This window comes from Talpa occidentalis, unplaced genomic scaffold (assembly GCF_014898055.3).
Source record: "Talpa occidentalis isolate TD23 unplaced genomic scaffold, MPIMG_talOcc4v2.1 talOcc4.14, whole genome shotgun sequence".
Taxonomy (NCBI): Eukaryota; Metazoa; Chordata; class Mammalia; order Eulipotyphla; family Talpidae; genus Talpa; species Talpa occidentalis.
Window position 1 is genome coordinate 53,746,972 of NW_023601433.1, and position 24,337 is coordinate 53,771,308.

A 24,337-nucleotide genomic window follows, 5' to 3' on the forward strand; every position below is an offset into this window, starting at 1 on the left:
ATTTCACTAGGAAAAGTGAGATAGAGGAAAATCTAATTGAATGGAAGCAAATTTATGCAGAAAAGCTAAGTAGATCAAACACTGTTTCATAAGGTATCACCCAGAACAGTCTAATAATCACCTATAACTGGGCCAGTTTGAGATCCTTCACTGTCTACACAGAGCTACAAGGTCCTCTGCTCAAACCCATGTACTGCTGAACATGCCATGTAGACAGTGATGGTGAGCTCACGTGTGACTTTTCTATCCCTCTCCAGAACCGCAGCTCCAAACACAAGTACACAGAGCCTGAAGTAGTTCTGGAGAAAGATGGAGCTGTCGAGGGTAGCAGGCAATTCCCCCTTCCCTTTGGGTGTTAAGTCTTCAGGCAGGGGACCCCCCCACAAAAGAAAGGATTACCCTAAGTGAAAGGGCAATACTGCCTATTCAGTAGTTTCCAAACTCCAGAATTTACTTGAGACAAAATGTTTCCTTTCTATCCCACTGCTAAAACCTGGCAACCTCAAGGACATTGCTGGGAGTGGCTAAGTGCTGAGAAGTGGAAACTGTATTTCTACATTTCACTCCAAAGTGAAGATAGTGATGCCTGAATGAGCCAGTGACATTGTGTCTCCAAGGCCAGAGAAAAACTCACCTATATGAGTAAAAAGTGAATATTCCATTATGACCGAGTTTAGCACCTCCACCATAAGCTCCACCTTTTTCTCGAATTTCTGTATGCAAGAACTTAGTAGTCATCAAACGTGCAAGGATCTTAAGGCTGAAATGAAATGTAGGATTTAACGAAATGCAAGTTAAACACGAACATAGGTGACAGGGAAGTATATAATCTAAAAGTTGCCTAATGGATAATTAAGTGAAAACAAAAATAAAAATCAAGTTGTAACATATGAACGATAGTCCGATGTTTAAAAAATAAAACTGCAAAATGAGGAACAATTTTCAAAAGGTGGACTTGGATCAAGAGGAGAGGTGGTGCAGTGTGGACATGAACTTTCTTTGGACCTTCCTCACTCTATTGTTTGTCAAAACACACATGAAGCATTTTTTTAAAAAAACCACATCACGGGAAAAATTATTTAAGAACTTCCCACGTATATAAATTTCTACTATGAATCCCATGATCCCATGCCTTTGTAAGTGGTTAATAGCTGATGTCCTAGAAAAGGCTGGTTCTAGAAAATTTTTCCATCTGAAAGGGAGCAAGCTGGGCCACAGCCACCATGTGTGGAGACATGGGCCTGCTGCTCTGAGCACTGGACCAGCTCCCACAACCCTTTCTGTAGGAAGAAACCGGCCAAATGATGGACTAAATGGGGGCAAGTATGAACTCAAACTTGTCATTCCTGAAGCTGGTGGGGAGGAAAAGCTGTTTGCACCACAAACCCTGGGAGGGCGGCTCTGAGCAGGAGTGCCAAGCTGTGCAGGGGGCTCTGGCCGCACAGGTGCTGCAGGTTTACCTGCCATGTGCTTGTCCTTAGAAAGTTCTGTATTCCATATGGGACCCACTGTTGAAAAACCAACATATATAAAAGGGAAAAATCTAACTAGGGGGTAACTCCTGTTTTAAGTCCTTTTTTCTATTTGATGGTAGAAATATATTACTATATTCTTGACTATAGGCAGAGAGAGCACATTTCCTCACTATAGAAATAGGGAAATAAATCATTCACAGCATAGCTGACAACACAATGATTCCATTTTTTACATGGAACTTCCTTTTTCTTGAACCAACACTGACTCCATGGTTGGTCCAATTTCCACGTGCTGCCACCAACACCCTCCCTCTCCCAGGACACAGGCTCCTAATTGGCCACTTCTGTCCCTATCTGTGAAATCCCCTGCCACCCCGCTCACCTGGCATGGTCCGGGTCTGTGTAAGGGGCAGTCCTAACACATTCAGCAACATAGTTCACAGGGAAGGGAAGCAGGAAATGCGTCTTCATTTGGCAAGGTTTGAAAGTGGGGTCCTGAGGAGTAAAGGAGGGTCATTCAGCTGGGCTGTGCTGTGATGCGGCCCGGGGTGAGCACGGTTGCTCCCTGCTGTCCAAGTGTCCTACTTGCAGCTGTGTCTCGCATGTGAGAGTTAGAATGATGGACATGTTGCTCCACCCAGCTTTCCACTTTCAAACTAAAGGCAAATATTCCGACCTGGACGCAATGCTACAGAATGTATTCTGTTGAAAACTCCTTCTATGGCCAGCATTATGTAAGTAGTTGACCGTGACTACAGCTTTATGTTTCCCCACGGACAACTGTTAAAACTGCCATCCTTTGCTGGGTAATGTGACACCATAACCACCCTGGCTGAGTAGGAAGGGATTCCACTGCCCAGCTGAAGGTGAACTAGTGTGAGTGGTTAGTTTTGTTAGATTGAAGCTAAGCTGCACAGTGAGAGATTCCTGGAGGGACACCTCTAATTAGTACCAGAAAGCCATTAGGCAAGCTGTCCACAGAAAAAGGATGCTAGTGGCCCCTCAATATTCAATGGAAAAAGGCGCCTGACTGGCAATCTACAAACAGGCTGCCCCCAGAAGACTTAGGGCCACTAGGTATTCAACAGGGGTCGGCACGGGCTCATCTGCATAGACGGTGAGTGTTGACTTACCGTGATTAGCTTTCTTATGATTTGGGAGCCACTGATGTGTGTGCTTTCACCAGACCCACTAGGTGAAGGTTTCTGAAAATAAATCATTTCCAAGAGAGATTAGAGAAAAAAAAATCCCAAATGCATGTGAACTATGTAGGGTATATTCTAGAAAATTACCAGAGCAAAGCTGTTCTAAATAACACTGTCAGCATTTTAAACAAGGGGAGCTTCATGAGACTGTCAGATGGGAAGGAGCAGTGGCCTTCACAGGGCACCTGCAGAGACTGCCGGTCAACCTTGGGTCTGAGAACCGAAGCTTCCCCAATCCCTGCTGATGTACATGAACCCACATTCTAGTTAATCAGACTGATCAGATTAGCTGATGCAACCCAGGTGTAACCAGATGGGTGACGGCCGGGTGTTACCCAACATATTTCTGCTTTTACCAGCATGTCCCAAACAGGCCTGTTTGGGAAAGAAGATTCAGCCACAAGATTCAAGCGATAACAGCATAGATGAAAATACCCAACCACCTGGTCTCAACTGGTTTCTTTACCTGGGTCGACAGGCCAGCTGCAGACCCCTTACGCTGGGTTCCTCACCTGTGCAGTGGGGACATCAGCACCCACAGGATAGTTCAGGGAGTTAACATGGTGACATAAGACACCTGGGACCTGGGAAATACCCTCCTGCCCCACCACCCCAGCACTACCTCACCTCCACCACATGGGGGCGCACAGGCTTCCGTTCCTTTTTACTCCGACCAATGCTTCTGATGAAGTTTTCTACAGCTTTCTCTGTCTGAGGCAGTTGCTGAGGAGTGGCATTCACTGAACATCTGTTTAAAAGTATATATGCAGAAAGTAATTTTAAAAAATGAAAGTTTTACTAAAACTACATTTTGTATAACACAAAAAAAGACTTTTTCTATAGTGTTTTCAAAATGTTAAAGAGTAACTAAAATAAGGAAATAATTAAGCCATTTCACATCTCTACAGTGCTTTAATTTATCAAAGTCTTCACATATTTCAATGTGTAACAGCTAATGAATAGTTATCAAGATGCATTTCACCTCCAAAGTCTGTTCTAAAGGGGCAAGGATGGATAATAAAGATGTTAAGCTCTGCCAACAGTGCCTTCAGGCTTAATTACCAGGAGGATAAATTCAAAATTACTGTCTAGAAGAGAAATCCTACTCTCAATATTTTTATATAACTTCCAAATTCTATAGAATCACAAATACTACTATCATATGAAAATTACTAGAACTAAACAGTAAATGCGGGTCTCCCCAGTGGCACAGCGGTTGAGTACTGGGTTGCAAAGCTGCCCGCAGCTTCTGCAGCGCCGGTTCAATCCCTGGCTGCTCCCCAGCCACCAGAGGAGGGTCCCACATGGCGCGCAGACCTCTCCTGCCGCCCGCTGCTCCCCTCAGCAGTGTACTTCAGTCCTTCTGCCTGCTCTGCTCCTCGCTCTGGCTCTGGTGAATTCTCTCACCCTCCCGTGCCTCTGACTGTACCCAGTGCTTGTATAAATAAATAAATAAATAAATAAATAAATAAATAAATAAATAAATAAATAAATAAATCTTAAAAAAAAAAAAAAACAGTAAATGCACAATGTATAATACAATAGAAGATATACAGCAATAGTATATTTTTTCCCCTTCTGGCCCTAAACCCACTGTAATTAATAATAGTAGATACTATGAAATATTAACTACTCCAGGCGGTGCAGCAACTGCTCTGCATCCATACCTCATATTATCACAGTTTAATAAATGTTTCTTGATGCGCGGGAGCTTTTTCAGGATGGGTTTGATGTCTGTCATTTCCGCAATTCTCTTCATCAACCTCACCTAAGCCAGAGAAATTGACACATTGAGGTAGAACCCTCACTAGACTGAGGGAGAACCAGAAGACCCACCCCAAGTCCAGAAATATTCATCCCTGATACAAACAGCTACGGAACTGGTTGACACGATTCTGTGGACTGAGGGGCTGGAAAGGGAATGGTGAGTAAAAGTTTCCTCCCCATGAAATTTGGTCAATTAGAGATAGTTTTCCTCAACTCTAACAACTCATTACCAGAGAACACTAACCCTGGAAGACCTGGCTAACCCAAATAACAAATGCTCCCTGTGCTCATCACCTGATCCATCCCACCGAAGGTCTCCTTCAAATCTCCAGCAGGCGTCAGGGTTCTGCCTGCTCTGATGGACGCATAGAGATGCCCAGAGTCTGGGATCCCATTCGAAAGCTCTTGGGCAGCCATCTTCACCAACACTCTGAAGTGTTCCTCTTCTTCGAAGCATGGGCTGTAAGAAAGAAAAATAAAGCCTTACATGCCCACCCACTCTCCCTGCAGTATCATGGAAAATGTATTAAGTAAGTATAACTTTTCAGACAATTTAAGCTTCAGGAATTTACAAGTTCAAAGGAACTACCAGTAAAATTAGGCTAAAAAAATCAACAACCAACAAATGAGTAAATTCTCCTTTCAGACTCCATCTCTGATACACCCCAGGATGTACATCTTTGCAAATAGTTACTTGTTAAATATTTCACTCCACAGATGCATCATGTCTGGCAGGTTTCTATCGAGGCAGAAAGATGAAAAAAGTACACCCTAAATCATGAAAAAAAAAAAAAAAAACACAAAGGAGATTAATTTGATGTAAACTGAAAAGAAAAAGATACTGGTGAAACAAACCTTGGGGCACGACTTCGATGTACAAATAGACGTTACCTGCTCATAGGAGTCCAGGTGTGAGTCATCAGGGAGCACGAGGGGGGACACAGTCATGCCTCCCGTCTTCAGCTCGATCTGCTGCGCTTGTTCCCTGTAGTTGAGAATCCCGCAGCCTAGCCTGTGGATGGAAAGATCCCCATATGACCAGCGCCACCTCTGCTGCAACAAGCCAAAAGCCACTGCCCTCACGAGCCTCTTACGCTTCATCACACAGCATGATGTGTGTCTGCATTCCCTCACGTGGTCCCCCTTCTCTGCCCGGGTGGGAGCTAACCCAGCAGAATCTAATGCACCAGATGCTCAACTACTGTCCAGAACTGCAAATACACTGAATGCTTTCCCAGTCCTAAGCTGTGAAATGTTTGAGTTCCCCATTATTTTTTTCCTCTACAATATGCTGACACATATTTCATCTACTCAAATTTTAGTATTCTTAAAGAATAAATAAAAAGAGTATGCTTTTTTAGTTTAAGATTTTTTTTCACAAAAAAAAAAAAAAAAAAAAAAAACAGGCCCCCTTAGTATGGATGATTTTGGAAAAACACATTCTAACTGCTGCTCCTCCAAGAAATTTAAGCCACGGCACCAACTTTGAGGTGTCTTCTAAAGCTATGGGATCCACAGAAGGCCAAGCAGTTGAAGCAATAGTTAAAAGAAAGGGCAGGGCCATCCACAAGATTAAAGACGTTTTCATATGCTCAGAATCTCAGCCAGGGAGGAAGGGCCCCATACCCACTAGCTGCTTCTACACAAAATCTCCACTCACTTTTGGCAGCTGGGTAGTCCTCCCTGCACCCACAGGGAATCTTTTCCTCCAACTTTCTGGAATGTAGGGAAGGAAAACCTAAGCTCTGACTATCTTCCCCGAGTCAGCCGCCTAGGCCTGGGACTGAGCAGAGGAACACGGAGATGCAGCTGTCTGTGTCCAGACATTTGCTTATTGAGGAGTAACAGGAATCACAAAATTAGCTCAAAAGGGGCCTCCCTGGTGGCACAGCAGGTTGAGCGCAGCACTGTGAAGCTGTCCGCAGCCTCTGCAGTGCAGGTTGGATTCCCGGCCGGCCAGGGGGATTCCCACATGGTGAAGCAGACCTCTCCTGTCACACCCGCTGCTCTCCTCAGCAGTGTATTTTGTCAGCCTGCCTGTTCTGCTTCCCGCTCTGTCTCTGGTGAACCCTCTCACCCTCCCACATCTCTGGCCTGTACCCCAGCTATTGCATAAATAAAAAATTAATCTTAAAAAAAAAATTAGCTCAAAAGAAGGGGTCCATGGCACAACCTCAAGGTAATCCCAGGCCTCCATGCCATATTTATTTCATCACTTACATTTTCTGATTAAAAAAAAATCACTTTTCATAATCTTATAAAAAACTTAATTGTTGAGAATCATGTATCTGTAACAATTTCTTTATACTCTGGATTCATATATATGCAATATATTTTAGTAAGAAAATTACTTTTCCTAAGAAAAACTGTGAACAAATATATTAGGTAAGTATTAACTGTTGTATACTGTAGCAGCAATACAAGTTTTGAAAGAACAAGTCATTGAAAAGTGACAACTGGTGCATTAAATCACAAATAACCACAAGCCCCAAAAATCCCAATTAGTGAAATACACAAAGACAAGGTGTCCTATAAATGTGGGTGTCTTTGCCTCGCACAAGACTTACTTGGTGAGGACGCTACAGAAGAGCGGCACATAGGGCCTGAGTTCCTCGGGCAGGGAGTTCAGGCTGGAGAAGGCGCGGAAGTACACCATGCCGTTGGTGGGCTGGGCACAGTACTGGACGGGGGTTTCTGCAGCTGGAGAAATAAAAGGGCTTAAGTTATTTTCATTATGAGAAAATTTTAGTCCTTTAATCCCCTTTTAATATTTGAAAACTAATGCCAATACTTCTCAAAGGTAGAGACTGACAATTTAATACTATCCATTTGCTCTAATTTACACAGATTTCCCCACTACACTTTCATCATGGTAAAAACAGAAACAGTCTTTAACAAGAAAATGAAGAAAATTTGCTTTTAGAGCAAAACATATAATAATGTTCGGTATTCAGATCAACCCAGCCTTCAAGCTGTTCCTCACCCATCTTTTTTCTACCCTCATGACCTTCACTCAGACACTGCCTTTCATGAGAACAGATCCTTACAGGTAACCAAGCTACATCTGACCCACTCTTTCACCAAAGTCACTCATTCCCAAACTAGTCCGGCTCCCCTTTGAGGTCCCATGGCCCACCATGCAGCCTATTTGTACATACGTCTATTTGTACATCGAAGTCGTGCCCCAAGGTTTGTTTCACCTACCAGGCAGGTGCTATTGTCCATCTTATATCTCTCACCCACGGCCCTAAGCTGGCGGAGGAACTAAGCCCTGACTGATGAGTTACTAGTGCTTTTAACCAACAGCAACAGGCTTCACCAACAAACCACAATTAAGGGGGGTCAAAAAGGGCAGGGAGGACCTCCCCTGGTGGCGCAGAAGGCTGAGCACTGCGCTGTGAAGCTGTCTGCAGCCTCTGCAGTGCCGGTTCGATCCCGGCCAGCCGGCAAGGGTCCCACGTGGCGCTGCAGACCTCTCCTGTCTCGCCTACTGCTCCCCTCAGCAGTGTATTTTGTCAGTCTGCCTGTTCTGTTCCCCACTCTGTCTCTGGTGAACCCTCTCACCCTCCTGCGCATCTGGCCTGTACTCCGGTTCTTATATAAATAAATCTTTAAAAAAGGGGGGGGGGCAGGGATATTAACTCTACTTTCCAGAAAAGATTTTGTTTACATGTGCTTATACCAACATAAATCATGTGACAAACGGGATAAGCACCGTTAAAAATGCAAGGTAAGCTAGAGATGTAGCACAGAAATCAAAGTGACACTCAAGTGCATTTCTGTAGCAAGTCACTAGCCCACTCATTTTTTTATACAATCGAAGGGTTCAAGTGAGTGCTGCACTGCTACCAGAAACTCCAGCAGAGTTAAGTTCAGGCCCACCAGGAAAGCCAACAAAATGTCAGCACCTGACAGGTAATTTGATTCCAGATAGCATGTGTCTCATTTGCTTTGTAGAACCTAATTTGAGTCTTGTTTCTAAGTTGTATGATGGGACTTCGGGGAAAAAGTAAGCAGTTGACTCAACTTCTTGTTGGTAACGATGAAAGAACACCTATTCACCCCTTCCTCACCAGGGACTACTAAGATCAGCAACATCTTGTTCCCTCCTGATGGAAGGGTAGGAGAGAAACAGGAAAGCCATTTCCTGATTAACAAAGAAGACCCCACACTCCAGCTTTCTGCCTGAAAATTCCTGTCAGTCGAAGTTTCAGATGTCTTAAGTTCAGGAGCCCACTCCCCTGCTTGATTCTTTAAATTTCTCTCTGCCCTATGCCTGGAAGAATCACACCCAGGGGGCACCGACCCTTGTTGTGAATCTGGAATGGATTTCTAGTCATGAACACTTTCTTGATGCTATTTCAGTCTGGGGACTTCTAAACTGACAGCTTCCAACCAGAAGCCAGAGTGAAATCGGGCACCTTCAACAACTTGAAGCAGCGGCACAGCCCCATCCCAGAAGGAACTCTAGGATGAGACTGGAGATGGTACAGAGCCATACCTCCCTCCACTCTCCACAACCCGCCCCTCCTACATGCTGCACACCCCTCTCCTCATCCTGTCACCTCTTCTAGTCTGAGGCTGAGCACAAGAGCAAGTCTGGGCCAAGGGCTCAGAGAAGACCTGGATTTGTGAAGACCTGCACTTAAAACAGCCACAGGCTTCTAGAAGCAACAAACCCCAGTGCCCTTTAACTCCACTGGCAGAAAACAAACACTACTAGGCCTGGCCATAGAAGTCTATCATCATTGAACGTTAACAGACATCTATAAGGGCCTCCCTGGTTGCGCAGCGGTTGAGCGCTGGGTTGCAAAGCTGCCTGCAGCCTCTGCAGCGCCAGTTCCATCCCCGGCTGCTCCCCGGCCACCAGAGGAGGGTCCCACATGGTGCGCAGACCTCTCCTGCCGCCCGCTGCTCCCCTCAGCAGTGTACTTGGGTCCTTCTGCCTATTCTGCTCCCCGCTCTGGCTCTGGTGAATTCTCTCACCCTCCCGCGCTTCTGACTGTACCCAGTGCATGTATAAATAAATAAATCTTAAAAAAAAAAAAAAACAGACATCTATAAGAAACCTGAATAGCAAAGTAGAATATAAAATTATAGGGGTACTCCCAAGCTTTAAGGAAAACAGTCACTATGTGACTCTACTTTCATGGGTACAGAAACCCTCACTGACGAGTCTGAGCAGCCATGAACACGTCGGTCGGTGCAGAGTACTTACCTGCCAAGGCCACCTCCAAGTCTGTGAATAAAAGAGTGGGCGAGATGTCTGACACCTTCAATGCTGGCAGACAAGAGGCATCCTGAGGTTTACTCTGCTCAGTCTGCAATTTTAAACCTAAAAAAAAGTGGGGGAAAGGAGGGGATAAATGAATGTTCAGGATAATAATTAAAAGGTCCTCTCTATGCAATTTGTCCTCTCCCTTTGTGAGACCTTACATCAAGACTGGACACCCCACACCACACTGGGACCCCATCGGCACCACAGTTTGCAGGCATCTGCCATGGCCAAGTCAGCTAAATCACAGGCTCATAACCTGCTCAGCACGGGGCCTTTCTAATTCTCATCCCAGCTTCCTAAAAAGCAACTCTGATGGGGGGCAAAGGTTTGCTCAGTTTCCTCTCCACCCACTTCCCCAAATTTTATAGTAGATAAACTGGCTTTCAAAGGTTCAAAACATTTCTATCTGAACTGACATGTAATGACTTTTGTGCTTATTTATTCATATTTCATTTTCCTGATCTCAGCAAAAGTTGTGTGAAGACATAAATTTCACAAAGTATAGAAATGCTTCAAACTACATGTCCTTGGCCTGCTCATGGGTTGATCTGATCAGAGAAGATAACTTTCCCTTTTCTGTGCCGGTGACAGAACACAGACTGTCAGAGGCTGAGTGTGCCTGTGAGAGTGATTCTTTTAAAATATCGGCAAATGAACCAGCAAACATGTCATCTCACCTATAGGATCCACAGGGCTTACTCCAACTCATGCTAACACACCCTCCTGGTAGCTGATGAGCAGACCCACACAGTGGAGTGGCTCACTGACCTTCACCTCGGCCTCCCTCAAGTTCCTTGAGAGTCTTTACATGGGACCTTTACTTGGGACCTCGGCCATGTCTTCATAGGCATTTCTTCTACCCTGTGCCCCAAGGCAAGACAAGATAACCTGGCCTCTCCTGCTAGCTCTTTGGTGAGCCCAAGAGATACTGCGACATAAAGCTTACACTCTCTAGACTCTCAAGGCCCTGGTCCCAGGGTGATGACCTCCTCGGTGAACTCAGCCCCCAGATTTTCAGATGTTTTCCACCTCTTGACTGTTCACCCTCTAGACTTAGAAGCAGTTCATGGGCCACCATCTTCAATCACTATGCACCTGCCTAACACCACTACAGTTCTCAGAGCATGCAGTGGTCTGCACAGAAACTTCTAGAATTTTCTTCTTCTTCAACCACATTATAAACTTTCACTGAACTTAATACAGTACATGCAGGCAACCCCCAAATTGGGGGACTATTAAGTTTTAATAAATCAGATACCTTCCCTTTCTGGAGCTGGACTCATATTGCTCACACTGAAGTCCACGCTCCAGACTTACAGCCTGAGAGAGGCATTCAATGCACAAGTATTAAGTCCTGCTACAGGACTTGTCAGTGAGTCTGTAATATAAAAATACACTTTTGAATAAAGGCCTCATTAATCCACATATGGGTGTCAACTGGTTCCTTGAAAGAACATACCCCACAGCCAGGCTGGTAATGTGACAACTTAGAGAACTAGCCTCTGTTGCTTGCGTGTGTAATGACCTTGTGGACTGCAGATGACCCTGATTGAAAAAAGTAAGATGGAACCAGTCCAAGGGCACTTACAGAAGTTTGTGTCTTCATTAATCATGATTAGCATGTTAAATCCACCACAGAACTTAAAATAACTGTACTGTGTTAGCAAAAATTCAGAAAGCAAGAATTATAGGCTACATGTTAACATTAATTTTTCATTTTTTTAAAATTGTATCACCTCAAGCTTAGCATGATCAAATGGAATTATTTGCTTCCTACATAGAGTCAACCCCAAGTCCTGTGATGCCTGATAATTCCTCCCATAATCTCAGTCCACATACTTATTTTTTTTCCTGATGGGGGGAGGAAAAAACACCTACATGCATATACTGTATGTTTTCATAATCTTTATTAAAAAATTATATTTAAATGTTAAAAAATTTATATATAATTTACCTATAATAAAAATTTGCAATTTTAAAGCTATAGTTCAGAGGTTTGACAAATGTATAAAGTGGTATTAATTGCTACATCATGATATAAAACATTTCCACCCACACAGAAAGTTCCCCGATGGCCTGTGCAAGCAGTCCCTGCCCCAATGCTGGCTGCACCTGCCTCCTATCACTAGATTTTTGCCATTTCTAAGGTTTTGAATAAATAAATTGACTTATTCCATAGGTATTCTTTCATGTCTGACTTATTTCATCTGGACAATGCTTGTGAGATTTAGCAATATGGAGCAGAGCCATATCTTATTCCTGTGTGTGCTTGAGTAGTATTTCACCATGTGGATATACCATGCTGATAGAAACTGGGCTACTCTAAGTTTCGTGCACTGTCAATTTTCTTCTGCAAATACTTAGGAGTAGGACAGCTGGACTTTATGGTATGTCTGGGTTTAGCACAATTAGTCCTTGTCCATGCCTGCACCACAAGGACCGTAGTTACAGCCTTTATCCCTCAAGAGATTGTCTCTCCTGAACTCACAGTGTGGCCTGTCTGTTGTGCTCATTTGCAATCAACTACAGCGCAGTACATTTCAGTAGCAAATTACAGCCCTGGTAAATAAAAGTATTTCCAAATTCGTAAAATAAATAGAATTTATAAAGCTACCTCTTTTCTAGTGTAAAACGAATTTTCTGAAAACAAAGTCGAATCTCACAGCTGACCCTTTCCATCACAACAAATGTAGAACTTTGTAGATGCCCAGTAAATATCTGTTCGTTGAAATAATTCTTGGCTCCAACTGTAAACTCAATATAAAGGTCACTGGGGTTGTGAAGGCTACGAATTACTAAATACAAAGTATATATCTGACCTTTTTCATAGATCTGCTGCTTGTCTTTTGGAGAAAGGGAATTGACCTTTTCCTTTAGTTTTTCGGTTTCCATTTGTGCTTGTTTCTCAGAATACTTGTCATCTGGTTTCATTGATAAAGTTAACTTATGCTGATTATTCTGCAATAACCAGAAAACATAAAACCAATTAAAACAAGACTGTATTAAATCCTGACATGCTGAACCACTTCCGCAGTGTGCTCTTGGGCCACGGTTCACTTTTCCCATTTTAAAGTGCCCATAACAGAACTCACGTCCAGGGTGGCTTTTCACAGAGTACCTGAGCCATGTGAAATTCTAACAATACTGACCACATGGTAAACATGTAATTCAATATACTGCTATCACCACCAGCAAGCTGACATTTCGATGCTAGGCTGGTAAACAGTGTCTTATGTTGATTATGTAATAATTAAGATAATTATTATTAAATTTACTGTCTTAACCACAAATATACCATATTTAACATTTTTACACCTTGATTATACCAAAAATTTCATTTTAAAATATTAATCTTTGACTTTAAACTGACTCAGAACAGAATAATTTTATTCAGTCTTCATTACTCAATGTTAGTTTCTCAAACGGTAGAATTAAATTCTCCATGAATATAAATTATGATGTTGACATAATATGAAAATATAGGTGAAGTGATTATGCCTCCCTTCTTATTTCAACAATTAAATAAAGTGTTCACCTGTAATACTACAGAGAGGTGAGAGAAGAACACAGGAGCTTGATGCAAAGCCTCAACTTAGAGAAATCTCTAAGTCCTGAAATCAAGTCCTGATTGACTTCAGCATAGACAACATTCAGGTTCACCACGGCTCTCACAGCAAGCTCTACCACACTAATGCCTATACCCCAGAGAACACAGACCAGGTGCAAACACTCAGAAGTCTAAGGAAATGAGCAAGCAAACATTCTTCATAAAAATAACCTGAATATTCACACTCAGGTGTGTGGTCTCATATTTCATATAATTTTTCTATTAACAAAATATATACAGATGGTTTGTTTATATGTTCATATACAAAAATATAAACACTCATATAAAAAAGCTGACTTGCATTAGAATGCAGAAAATACAATCTTTTAGTTAATATCTGCATTTGAATTTTTACTTAGGAAATTATATCACCTTCTTAACAAAAACTGACTTACGTAGATCTTTTTACTAATTTCAGCGATACAAAATCTCCATTTGTCTTACCTTAAAATACTGTTTTACTTTCTCTTGCAAAAACTTAGGATTTTCCTCAAGGCACTTCCTGAATTGAGCCACCTGACCTCCCAGCTTCAGGAGCTCCACAGGGTCCCCATCATGATTCCAGCAGGAAGCTATGTACTGAAACAGAATTTCAAATCCATGATGCACATCACAGTATGCCCTACATTAGCTTAGTAAACATCACAGACATGGCATTAAGACAGTTTCTGTATTTAAAAGTACTACAATGACTGTTAAGAAAAATTGTCACTTTGGTTAGAAGAAAAGGTAAATTCTCACTTTAAACCTGCTTTTCTCCTAACATGAGAGTACAGTTAATAAATTAATAAATACAATTACCAACATATCAACAGTTTTCATAAATTCCTACCCAAAATATTCTGGATATATCTTTTACCTAAAAACAAGATAGCAGTCATTAAATAAGCTAGTAAAAAAATATATATTGTAAAATTAAACTAAATAAAATTTTTATGAGATCCAAAAGAGCATAACTTTCAAGGTTCAAATGAAAGACATTATGAATTTCAACCTACACTTTCAGAGCTCTCAAGAACTACTGTTCACAAAGATTTAAAAAAAAAAAGGAAACGCAGGCGCCAACTGAGAAATCACACACCGAGGTCAGGGCAAGCCCAAAGCTGACAGACTGATGCTTCATCTGTATTTCAATTTTATGAAGTAAGGCTTCAATGCGATCATCCTCAAATCCTTTTCTGCAGAGATAAGAAAGAAGTAAGCTGCTGAAAGGACACCAGTGTTTTCACACAAGGAAACGGGAATAATGACACAATTAAGTGTGAAGAGATGTTTCTTTTTTCACATGGGGAGGCTCGGGCCCCTCACTGAAACCCAGAAGGCGAGCTAGTCTCTGTGGACTGTGCACTTACTCAGCAACTTCATCAATTGTCCTATCAATGATGTCTCGAACTGCCCCGATGTCTTTCTCCGCAATTCCCTGGAGGCCCACACTGAAGAAGGCCTCCTTGGTGTGGCCACTGTACCTACATACGAATTAGAAAACGCATCAGAATCCGTAACTTTTGCTTAGCACGTGCACTATGTAAAGAACAAATACTCCACCACAACAGAACTTTAAACTCTCAAGTCTTCCATGAAAAAGCCAATTAAAGCAGTGTCCTCAGATATTTGCTTCAGATCAGATAAATCACGTTTACATTCATGTCCTTTTAACATTTCTAAAAGCAATATAATTTAAACACTAGCTACCATAAAAGAATCTAAGAAAAGAGGACTACCAAGTTCTACACAATTCTAGATTTCAAAGACTAAATGTCACCTGACTTTTTGGAACAGGCAGCAAACATGCCATTCTGAGATCTTAGAAAATCTGAAAATCTATCTTGCTGTTTTGGGGGGATTTTTTGACCAATATACCCTACAGGAGACATAACCAGTTCTTACTGGAACCATAATCTAATGTAGTCAGTGCTGGATTAGGGGAGTGTGGAGGAAGGATCCTCTGACTGTGGGGGTTAAGCCTCCGACATCCCTGACTTCCACCCACCAGATGCCAAGAACTCTCTTCCCCAGTATGACAACCAAAAATGTGTCCAGACACTAAAATGTCAAAATTGCCTTCAGTTATGAACCGTAATCTGACCTAGTAATAAAACTTACCCAACATCAGGAGAAAAGTCTGTGCCAAGTCCAGATTCAATCAAGGCTTTGTAGAAGGGGGAGTTGGGTCCACCAATCAAGAGCGAAGACAATAGACTTAACGTGAAGGCTTCAAATGTATCAGTGATGCTTCATTAAAATAAAAACATAGAGTTAGGAGGGGAGGGAGCATTGGTCCTTAAATACATTTTTAAAATCATCAAAAATCACTAATTGACATGGTTATTTCTAAAGAAGCTGACGTCTACTAGAAAGCATTTTCATTTCAATCTCTATTTTAAATCATATATTTCTATTAGCAAAAATATATATTTCTATTTAATCTCTATTTTAATTTATATATTTCTATTAGCAAAAAAGAATAATATTATTGTGCTTGCAAAGTTTTTATATACTACACTGCTTTGTTTTTTTTTTGGTTCAAGACCAAAAAGTTGGTGTAGCTGCACATCAAATGTGATGGCTTGACCATGTTCAAACACTCTGACATTTACTATTTAAGTTGCATTTGCACCACCAGCATTAAAGCAAGGCAAGAAGTAGGTAGGACGTGATGTTGGACAGCTGAGGAGACATCCCAAGACAGCAGAGGAGCCTTCTTCCTTTCCTGCGGACCGTCCAGGGACCCTGTCTCTAACTGAGTCGTGTGTGCCACGCATGTTCCTGAGGCCAGTACTCACACTGCTCTTCCCTGCTCCACGGCATCTGTGATCCCCAAATGAGGCCAGTACTCACACTGCTCTCCCCTGCTCCACGGCATCTGTGATCCCCAAATGTTAACAATGTTTTGACTCAATCTTTTCTTTACAGGAATGAACCCTAAAGTGTAATAAATCTATGACTTCTCTTCTTGATGGCTACCAAAGCATTTTCACCTAAAACAACTTAAGATAATGCTAAAATCCCGGATTCCTAGATCGTAACCACGTATCCATTTATTCTTGATTGGCAAAGTCACCGCCACGCTCTGGTGCCCAGCACCTGATCCAACTGTTACCAACAACAGGAATTTCCATAGTGACACTCACTCTGGTAGGAGGAAACTGACACTGATAGTTGTCTGTTTAGAGGACTCTGCAGCCAGTGAGTCTGGGCTACATGTGATCTGGAACTCCCTCTGCAAGACAATGTGATGCTTTTTAAGCTCGCACAGAGTAAGAATTAACAGGTTTATACTGGCACAGGTTATCTGAATTGAGAAAATGGTACAAGAAATGCTTTTCATTAAATTTACTTTCTTTTCAAACAATCATTCATTAGGCTTGAGAAGTTCTTAATACACTGCAGAGACCACAACATCTCAAAGTCCTATTGCTGACACACAATTCTGGCCTTCATCTTAATGTATTTCATAGACATGGTAAAAACTTGAGCAAGCACTTACAGGTTTATCCCAAGGCTTCTGAGCTGGCACTGCGGTTTTTGGCTCAATTCTCTGAAATTTACTCAAGGCTTCTTCATGAATTTGTTTCAGATGCTGTTCTAATGGAAAATTTCCATAAGTGAAGAACCTGAAAATTTTGAGACTCTATCAGTCTACTTTATTTTAAAAGATTAGAAAAACAAATGGCTTTTGTATGAAAGGGAAGGCATACAGTGTATAGCAGATGATATGTCAGTTTCCATACCAAAAAGAACTCTACAAAAACACATTCTATTCTATTTAGTTTAACTACAAACAGCAAACAGAAGCATTTACTGTTACAACTGTTTCACAAACACAACACAAATTAAACAGAAGCAATTAATGAAATCTGGTAAAAATTGTTCTTTATCTTCTGTCAAATCTGCTGTAAAGATATCACAAAACCAAGTAAGTTATACGCTAAATTATTTTAAGATTTGGCTACGGTCATAGTCATATATTAACGCATCTAAGACTGACAAACGAAAGAATTTAATGAAGTTTCATTTTAGGATGTAAGTTTCAGGTTACACATTTTTAGGACAACATATTCCTTCAAATGGACAAAAGGTATTACAATGGTACAGGTGACCTTTTTATTTACTATATTGTTGTTTAAGCTATGGTTATGGTTTTGGGAACTAGTATGCTTGTCTTCATTAATTTCCACTCAAAGGTCTAGAAGTGATAACATGGAACAATGAGTGTCCCCAAGCCCACCCAAATGCTGGTATAAATGCCCTTTTCCATTCAGTGAACTCCTCAGAGAAATGCACACTACAATCCTGAAGCAGAGTGAGTCTGGGTGGGGGTGTGGACCAGAAACCACTTACTAAAGACAAAAGAACTGCCAGAAAGACAGCGCAGGTTAAAAAGAACACCCTTGGATTATATTGGGGCAATCTGAGCATAAAAAAGTTAAGATTCCAGGCCTCCCTGGTGGCACGGGTGAAAGTCTCAGTGCTACCAAGCTATCGCTAGCCACTGCAGCATGAGTTTGAACCCTGGCCATGAAGCTACCCACATGGCACAGCAGACCACTCCTGGCTCGCCCATTGCTCCCCTCAGCAGTGTATATTTTGGTAGATCCACCTGTTCTGCTCCCTTCTCTATCTCTGGTGAAACTATTCACCCCCCAAACCTCTAGTCTACACCCCAGTTCTTGTATGTATAAATAAAATAAAATTCAAAAAAAAATTAAAGATTCCATTTGATTATATAATCTCAAATACCTAACATATGTTAACAATATTTCTTTGAAGTCAAAATAGTATTAAAAAAGTAAAATAAGCCAAACAACACTTTTTAAAAAAGCTCCTTCTGTTGTCACTGGAGGAGCTGCTGCTACCATCTCCCCTAAAGCTGGACAGTAAAGGTGGAGAATCACTGTCTTTGCCATCAGCAATATTTCAGGGTACCCCACAGCCCCACTAATGGGAAGAAAGCACCTCTTTACAGAAGCCCAGATAATAATTTAAAAGAAATAAATTTGCAAAAATTTTAGGAAAATTTGCAAACTACACTAAAGGAATTGCTCTCGGCATCAGTCATTAATGATATAACAAGAACAGGTTCATGAGAAACTCAATATTCACAAGGCACCTGTTAGGGTTGTGGGAGAAAATCAGGTTTGAAGAGAGGGGTCTGAGCCAGCAAACAGGCTTTGGCATCTCCACTGCCAATAAGCAGGTAGAAGACAGACATAGCAGGTGATATACATCTATGAAGGAGAAGCATGTTCAGCTCTGAGGAAACAAGGGAACGTGTCCCCAGTGCCACAGAGAGGCAGTCGGATGGTCCAGGTAAAAAGTCCAGAGGAAGCCTTGGTCTGATGTGTTTAACTTGTCAATGATAATAAGAATGAAGACTTAAAAAACAAAGAGATACACAGACAAAGTAGGCTCATGGGGATCAAAAGAACATCTGGGGACAACCAGGAACTGTGAATTTAGAATAGAGTAGAACGTGGTTTTAGGTAAGTACTCTATGTGATTAAATGTGAAATTGCTATTTTCTTTTTTTTTTTTTTTTTAATAGAGGCATGTTTTATTTATTTATTTGTTTGTTTGTTTTGTTTATACATGCACTGGGTACAGTCAGAAGCGCGGGAGGGTGAGAGAATTCACCAGAGCCAGAGCGGGGAGCAGAGCAGGCAGAAGGACCGAAGTACACTGCTGAGGGGAGCAGTGGGCGGCAGGAGAGGTCTGCGTGCCATGTGGGACCTTCCTCCGGTGGCCGGGGAGCAGCCGGGGATCGAACGGGCACCGTAGAGGCCGCGGGCAGCTTCGCAACCCAGCACTCAACCGCTGCGCCACCGGGGAGGCCCGAAACTGCTATTTTCTTATGTAACAAAATATTCTAGTGTTTTAGGGTCACAATCTAAGTATTAAGGGTAATCATGATGTCTATAATTTCCTGCAAAAAATGTTGGCTAAACTTACCTAGGAAATGAGGGGGAGGTCATTATTCTATTCTCTGTATTTTTCTGTGTGCTGCAAAGTTTTCATAATGAAAACATTTCTATGAAGTATTCCTGCAAATATGATTTTACATTACTGCTTCATGTCTATAAATACAAGTATTAGTGTTTTATCCTAATACTCTCTCTGCAGCAAGTGATTTATCAAAAAGTAAGCATGCAAGGCCTAATAGCTGCAACAGCCATGGTGGGACTATGTCTCTGACCAATGGCTGTAACTCAGAGCTGCCATGTTTTCAGTCCTATGGGGGGCGGGGGTCACAAATAAGCACAGATATAGGAGAGGGGTTGGCTGGGTCATCTTCCAGGAATGTATTACCATCACAGAGTATGACTGAAGACTTATCTGCGCTTGTAAAAATCAGAAAAGCAATTTATTACTGAGCTAAGACTCTCATCTAAATCAATGTCTCAAGCACACATTTCTCAGCCAAATGTGAAGAAGCATGAAATTCAGTGTAAGAAAATGCAAGCATGTCAACTCTCAACATCCCACCATGTTAACTTTAGAAAGGGAATGCTACCTGGCATTACTAGGGTGATAATGCGTAGCATGAAACTGTTTAAGTTGCTCCCACGTGAGGTCTGGGATGCACAGAGGATCACCCCCAGAGATCACTGAGTACGTGTGGTCAGGAAGAAGTCGATTTTGAAGGTGTTGCGAGAATATCCTCTCATTATCTGTCTTCAGATTAAAAAACATAAACAAAATATAGATGTAAAATAACATACCTACACTATCCCATTATATTACAGCAAATTAATCGCCTCCTAGGAGCATATACCTATATCTTACAAGTGTAACCATTCTAAGGGTAAACAAAGAGGACATGCATATGCTATTAACAAAGCACTTGATTCACTCAGTCTATGCTCGGGATGCAGGGACTGGCTCCAATGGAAGAAGGCTGTCTGCACTGGGCAACGAGTAACTGCATAGCTGAGGGGAGGGGAAGGGCACTGCAACAAGGAGGTATAGACCAGCATTCCTTCTTCTATGTGCTGTGTGAAAGGGGGGTTCTTGGGTTTCCAGAGGGAAAACTGTCCCCCTAATCAAACTTCAAGGCAGTACTTGTAAGAAATGATGCCCGAATTGAGTATCAGAGGATGAGAATAAGCTGCCAGCTATACGAAGTGGCAGGCAAGGGAGAAGGAACAGCTCTGTACACTCAGTCCCACACATGTCTGGGCAGATCTCACAGGTCAAGAGGGATTGGGAGGGCAATCATTAGAACCCAAAATTAAACGAGCCCCCAAAGGAGGGATATGCCAGCATTTCTTCTTCTATGTGCTGTGCAAAAGGGGGGTTGTTGGGTTTCCAGAGGGAAAACTGTCCCCCCAATCATGTAGATTTCTTGATTATGTCTGTATGTGTAATTTTTCTGTTTTAGAAATTAAAATCAAGATATTTAAAAATAATTACTTATTTACTTAATCCATCATTACATGCTAACACAAGCATTTTCTGAAAAATACTTTTTCAGAAAACGAAAATTATTTAGAAGAATGCACTGTCTGCATATGTTGCAAATCTCTTTAATGTATGGCTTAATAGAAGGAGTTGGATTCTTATACCTACTTCTCTATCCCATAAATTGCATTATCGCACCTCACATAATACAGCTTTGGGGAAACTCCACTAACAACTTGGGCAAGAATGGAAGCCATGTTAGTGCTGTCAGATGTTCTTGTCTTGCAGACCTCCTACAGAGCATACACTAGAAGCCCCCAAGTTACAGTTTGAGAACTATTAGTCCAGAAGATTAGATTCCAGAATGCTGGGAGCTGGTCCTTCCATTGTCCCAGTTTCTACTCAGAGAACTTTTCCCCCAAATAATTCATGAAGTCCCATACAGTAAGAATACTAAGTGACACAGTAAAATGTCAACTCTCTTTCAAGCCTACATATTTCAATATTTTATAAGATAATTCAGCGCAATATAAAAAGAAAATACTCACAAATGCTCCCTTCATTTCATTAAAGACGACACCTTTAAAGATCAAGGGCGTTTGGGGGTCACTGGGGTTCTCATGCTCTAGTCGCCATCCTTCTTGCCTACATAACAATAAATAATTACTTGATGATAGTGACACTAACATGGAAGTCTAAAAGCAACAAACGAATACATACCAGAAATCTAGTTCCCGCAAGCAAGGAAAAAAGGTTGCATCCAAGTACACAGAGAGCAGGTTCTGGAAGTCCTTGGGATTTTGTGTGGAAAATGGGTACAGGGTATAATCACTAGCTGGGTACAAATGAAAAGTAAGATTTTAAAACAGAACAGATTTCCGCAGGAATGATTCACTTCTAGCCTCCGCTCACCCGCACAGAGGGGCGCTACCTCTCTGACCCTGCTCGCCTCTCCTGCCAGGTTCAGCTCTGTGCAGGGGACAGCAGCACTGATCAGTGACCTCACAAGCTAAAGAGACACCATCCTCTGTAGTACTCTATGCACACCCTCAGCCTCTTCACTACCCTATTTGCTAAAATTAAAACTCCAACACCATCAACATAACATTAGAGACCAAACGTAAAGCAATTATTTCCAAAATTGTTTTGACTTTCTCCATAAATAAACGCAGATGTCTTTTTCTAAAACTCCAGTTCTTATAATCTGGTCATGATGTAAAATTTTATTTAATTCTTTCCGACATCTTTCAAGCAGACTAGAGAATGATAACTTCCTTCTATGAGGTGTCAACTACCCACTTTTATCTTAGAAACTAGGTAAATTCAGGTAGGTGTGTCCTACAGACCCACACCAGCGTTGGTTCAGAATGTTGAGGATATTCAGGATGTTGGTTCAGGATGCCTTACCTGTGAAGGCGTTCATGAATGTGGACAAGGACCTATTTAACATCTTGAAGAAAGGATCTCTACATGGGTATTTCTGAGAGCCGCACAGGACCGTGTGCTCCAGAACGTGTGGCACGCCAGTGCTGTCCATGGGGGTGGTGCGGAACTGCACGCTGAGGGGAAGCAGAGACCAATGGGAAAGGTCAGGCTTCATACTGGCCAGTATAGAACACAGTCTTAACATTACCTCAGATTATTAATCATTATGTCAGTCTCGACATGCTGTCTGACTACAATGTATAAAGTCACTGATTCCGACTGTGTAGTTGAGGATATAAATCCATTCAATCGTTCACTTTGTATTATTAGGATGCTGTTAATAAACATACAAGTGAGCCATTAAACTTCTTAATTTAAACTTCTTAGTATGTGGTGGATATTCTATATAGAAACATTCAACGAGTTCTTAGAACACAGCACATACCTGAACAAGTTGTTTGAATCCTCTCTGGCCAGGTGTAAGTATCTGGCCCCCGTGTTGTCATGGTTGAGTTTCACAGCTGTTAAGAACAGTTCAGGGATAGATGTTACCTAAATTAACAAGAAAAATGTGAGCAGTTGAGATGGAAAAGGCATTCAGGGCAGTTACATCATGTACAGGGAGCTGGCTTGGCTGCTTTCTTGTAACACACGGAAACACAGGCTCAAAGAGATGACCCAGCTCTCCGATGTCACAGAGCCACCATCCAGGCCCTCCAAGTCGAGCATACTGGCTGCCCTGAAGGCATGTCAGCATCACTGTGATGTCTGCTGTCTCACACTTCCACCCACCCTCCCACTGAATGCTTGGAATAATACCCTGCCGGGAGGTCAATAAACAAAGAAGCTTAGGCTAGGGCAGATGAAGGAAGCTGTAGGGACTAAGCTTGGCTTCATCTCATTTATGAGGAGAGTTCAGTAGTGAGCCAGGCTAGCAGCAGTTACTCATTCCTTAGAGCAAGACATGGAGGGTCTAAATCAACCCCCCTCCCAACTTTGAGATAATGTCTTGCTTGAGTTCCACTGTCCTTGATACTGAAATACGTAGCTTACCATCTGACTATGTCAGGGCCCCTCTCTTCAATCCTGATACTGGATCATTGCGACACCACACAGCATATCAAACCCCCTTTCAGAGACGGTAAAAATAAAGTGTCTGAATTTGCAAAGCAAGTTACTAGCAGGGCTAAGGTTAGAACCTGGGCCTCTGAGCTGCTCTGAGAGCCTTACTAACACAAAGGACCTGCTTAAAGGGAACTGCTAAGGACTGCATCTCAGAGTTGACTGCACTTTGTTAGTGGTGATCAATTAGTTACAATGAGTAGATATACTGTCTCATGAGAGTTTTTGTAGTTAGAGTTTATCATAAGAATGTACAGAACTTGAGAAATAAAGAAAAAAAATCTACTATTCTGCATAATGTCCTCTAACAATAACTGTTGTATTACAAATTCAAACTGCTCTGCATAGCCTTTCAGGACTTTACAAATGCTGGTACACTGTCAGGAATCTAGGCTGCAGTCAAACTAAATGACTCACCTTCCTGGGCCCTGTCACTGGCCCTGCTCCTGTCCTGCTAACAGACAGATGGAGTTCTGTCTAAACATAAAGGCCCCTTCCCAGAGACTAATCCCTCCCCAACCCAGCAGCACTGCCTTCCTGCTCTCTGTACTTCCACCTCGCTGTTCCTCACACTGCTCCTTGTATTACAGCTGTACGTGTGTCCTTCTAGACTGAGAGCCATCTGCTTTTGTATTTGTTAGAGCTTGATGCCAACAGAGTGAAGTCAACAACTAGACAATTAAGTGAAGTACACATCTCTCAATTATTGCAATAAAGCAAGAAAGACGTGAAAGTTTAAACAAAAACAAAAACCAAGTGAAATCCATTTTAACATACAGATAAGTAAATATAGGTCCACAAACTCTTATCTATAATTCTGAAAATCGAATGGCTCAACAACAGAATTTGCCTAAGTTTGAAACAGATTCACTGGATAGTACAAGCAGACCGAACAGTGCGGAGCATTTGGTGTATTCAGCTTAGCAGTGACAAAAAAGCGGTATGTCTGAGTGCAGATACAGTCTTTCTAAAATCAGAAAAAAAAGTCAGGTACAGGGAAAGGAGTGAGGACCTGGACTTATTTTATAAGCAGAAAATTCTGTCATTTGCAATTTCCCTT

General features: G+C 41.9%; 1 protein-coding gene across 2 annotated transcripts in view; it reads right to left on the reverse strand.

Moving 5' to 3' along the window:
* Positions 1-24,337, reverse strand: part of PITRM1 (pitrilysin metallopeptidase 1) — a 29,570-nt gene that overhangs the window by 2,412 nt on the left and 2,821 nt on the right. The window contains exons 3-24 of one of the 2 annotated variants that reach the window (XM_037510542.2): positions 22,601-22,707; positions 22,138-22,289; positions 21,451-21,565; positions 21,279-21,375; positions 19,844-20,004; positions 16,820-16,946; positions 16,464-16,552; positions 15,436-15,564; positions 14,685-14,798; positions 14,414-14,510; positions 13,777-13,911; positions 12,545-12,683; positions 9,666-9,782; positions 7,015-7,147; positions 5,339-5,459; positions 5,142-5,218; positions 4,742-4,907; positions 4,348-4,448; positions 3,308-3,428; positions 2,609-2,680; positions 1,858-1,970; positions 635-760 (exon numbers count right to left, since the gene is read on the reverse strand). In XM_037510542.2, the coding sequence (XP_037366439.1) occupies positions 635-760; positions 1,858-1,970; positions 2,609-2,680; positions 3,308-3,428; positions 4,348-4,448; positions 4,742-4,907; positions 5,142-5,218; positions 5,339-5,459; positions 7,015-7,147; positions 9,666-9,782; positions 12,545-12,683; positions 13,777-13,911; positions 14,414-14,510; positions 14,685-14,798; positions 15,436-15,564; positions 16,464-16,552; positions 16,820-16,946; positions 19,844-20,004; positions 21,279-21,375; positions 21,451-21,565; positions 22,138-22,289; positions 22,601-22,707 (2,609 nt within the window). Of the gene's footprint in view, positions 1-634; positions 761-1,857; positions 1,971-2,608; positions 2,681-3,307; positions 3,429-4,347; positions 4,449-4,741; positions 4,908-5,141; positions 5,219-5,338; positions 5,460-7,014; positions 7,148-9,665; positions 9,783-12,544; positions 12,684-13,776; positions 13,912-14,413; positions 14,511-14,684; positions 14,799-15,435; positions 15,565-16,463; positions 16,553-16,819; positions 16,947-19,281; positions 19,512-19,843; positions 20,005-21,278; positions 21,376-21,450; positions 21,566-22,137; positions 22,290-22,600; positions 22,708-24,337 lie in introns of those variants that run through there. The other variant, XM_037510543.2, reaches the window with a different exon arrangement.